The sequence below is a fragment of the Octopus bimaculoides genome, chromosome 25, assembly GCF_001194135.2.
Source record: "Octopus bimaculoides isolate UCB-OBI-ISO-001 chromosome 25, ASM119413v2, whole genome shotgun sequence".
Classification (NCBI taxonomy): domain Eukaryota; kingdom Metazoa; phylum Mollusca; class Cephalopoda; order Octopoda; family Octopodidae; genus Octopus; species Octopus bimaculoides.
The window spans coordinates 5,382,492-5,384,116 of record NC_069005.1 but is presented as its reverse complement, the minus strand read 5'-3'; the positions used below and the strand labels follow the sequence as shown (position 1 = coordinate 5,384,116).

General features: G+C 33.3%; 1 protein-coding gene across 1 annotated transcript in view; it reads right to left on the bottom strand.

The window, feature by feature from the left end:
• LOC106880033 (NADH-cytochrome b5 reductase 3) overlaps positions 1-1,566 on the bottom strand; it is a 43,195-nt gene extending 41,629 nt beyond the window's left edge. The window contains exon 1 of the mRNA XM_052976806.1: positions 1,328-1,566. Coding sequence (XP_052832766.1) covers positions 1,328-1,348 — 21 coding nt within the window. The 5' untranslated portion in view covers positions 1,349-1,566. The remainder of the gene's footprint in view (positions 1-1,327) is intronic.
• Between the last annotated feature and the right edge of the window lie 59 nt (positions 1,567-1,625).

Genomic DNA, 1,625 nt, shown 5'->3' with positions numbered 1-1,625 from the left:
AAGGGAATGACTCTCCCCAGACACAACAGAATATGCTTCAACACAAGAACTCACATAAAGAATCTTGCAAACCAAATCCAAAAACGAAATATATATATATATATATATATAAGGAATATATGATTTAAAACGATAAGCAAGGACTGCTTTTGTTTACAATGGACCGAGGTTCATAGCACCAATAGTTCTTGTTATCATGTTTTATTAATCTATCCATTTTCGATATATGATGAAAATTTGACACATTAAATCTTGACAAAGAAAACGAAATGAATACTGCAAAAGCTGACGCTAATGAAGTTGCGACGCTAAAGTACATTTTTAGTCCAGAAAGCCCTTATCGGGAGTGAGTTTGTGTGGGTTCTTTCCTATAATAAAGAACAGCATTAGCTACTACGTAAAATAATTTACAGCACCATTGGTATTCCATACATTGAATAGCAACGGTAATTGTTATTTTTATTTATAATTAATGACTAAGACATTAACGCACTTTACTTTCCATTTTTTTTATTATTTGTCCTCGTAAAAGGGTCCAACCCTTGACATCAGAAGTCGCTTCCTCTTCTCAGTGTACGGGTACAAGAACTTAATTTTATTTATAAGCTAAGCAAGCAACCAGCAAGGGAGCTTTTTACGTGGTCGTTCAACCAGGAAGAAATAACAGCATCGTTCTCCCTCAAATCACTCGCCACCAAAGACAACGATCTTACAAGAAAGACACAGTGGACACGATGACATCTATATATGAAAAAAAAAAAAAAAAAGACGACAGGACGGTCAAGGGTGGAATGACTTTCACCTCAAGTCTGATTAACCAGAGCTCTGACCTAAAGCTAAACATATTTTACGAATTCCCTCATCTATTATTCATATATATTGATATTTTGGGTACTTGAAAAGTATGCAGTTAAAATATGCGTTTTACTCCATTCATTAAATTTATATATATATACATATATATATATATATATATATGTATATATATATATATATATATATATTGTATTGTATTTGGAAATCCCGCCGAGGTCAAACCTTATCTTTTAATCATCTAAGCAGGTGGAAAGGTACGCTAAAATCAAATACCAGTCAAGTACTGTAGTGATTTTTTCCTTTTACTCTTTCGACATTAGCTTTTCGTTCTTGGCATATTAATAACACACTTCTGTAATGCATAAGAGATTTATAAGGAATTATAAACAGAAGACTTTTTCCCTATGTGTGTAGGTGTGCAATCTCTCTCTCTCTCTCTCAATATACACACACACACATATATATATATATATTAGTGTTATAAGTCAATTAAATAAAGTTAATTACTTACTATATAGTCGTTTATAGCCATTTGTATATCTGTTTTGTCTGGTTTAATCAAGACTATTTCAATATAACAGACAGTTGTTGTCTCTCTCTCTGCTTAATTCAATACCGGTGTGCTGGATTAGTCACGGCTGGCGTGTTATTTCGATCGTTGTTATCGTTTAGTAACGTCTTCTTGTTCATTTCCTAACTTAACGATGTTTATGTGCGAATCATGTGGCAACTTACACCGGAATCTCTCTCTCTCTCTCTGCATCTACCTGTCTTTACCTTCTCACTTTCTCTTTCACTCATTTCTCTCT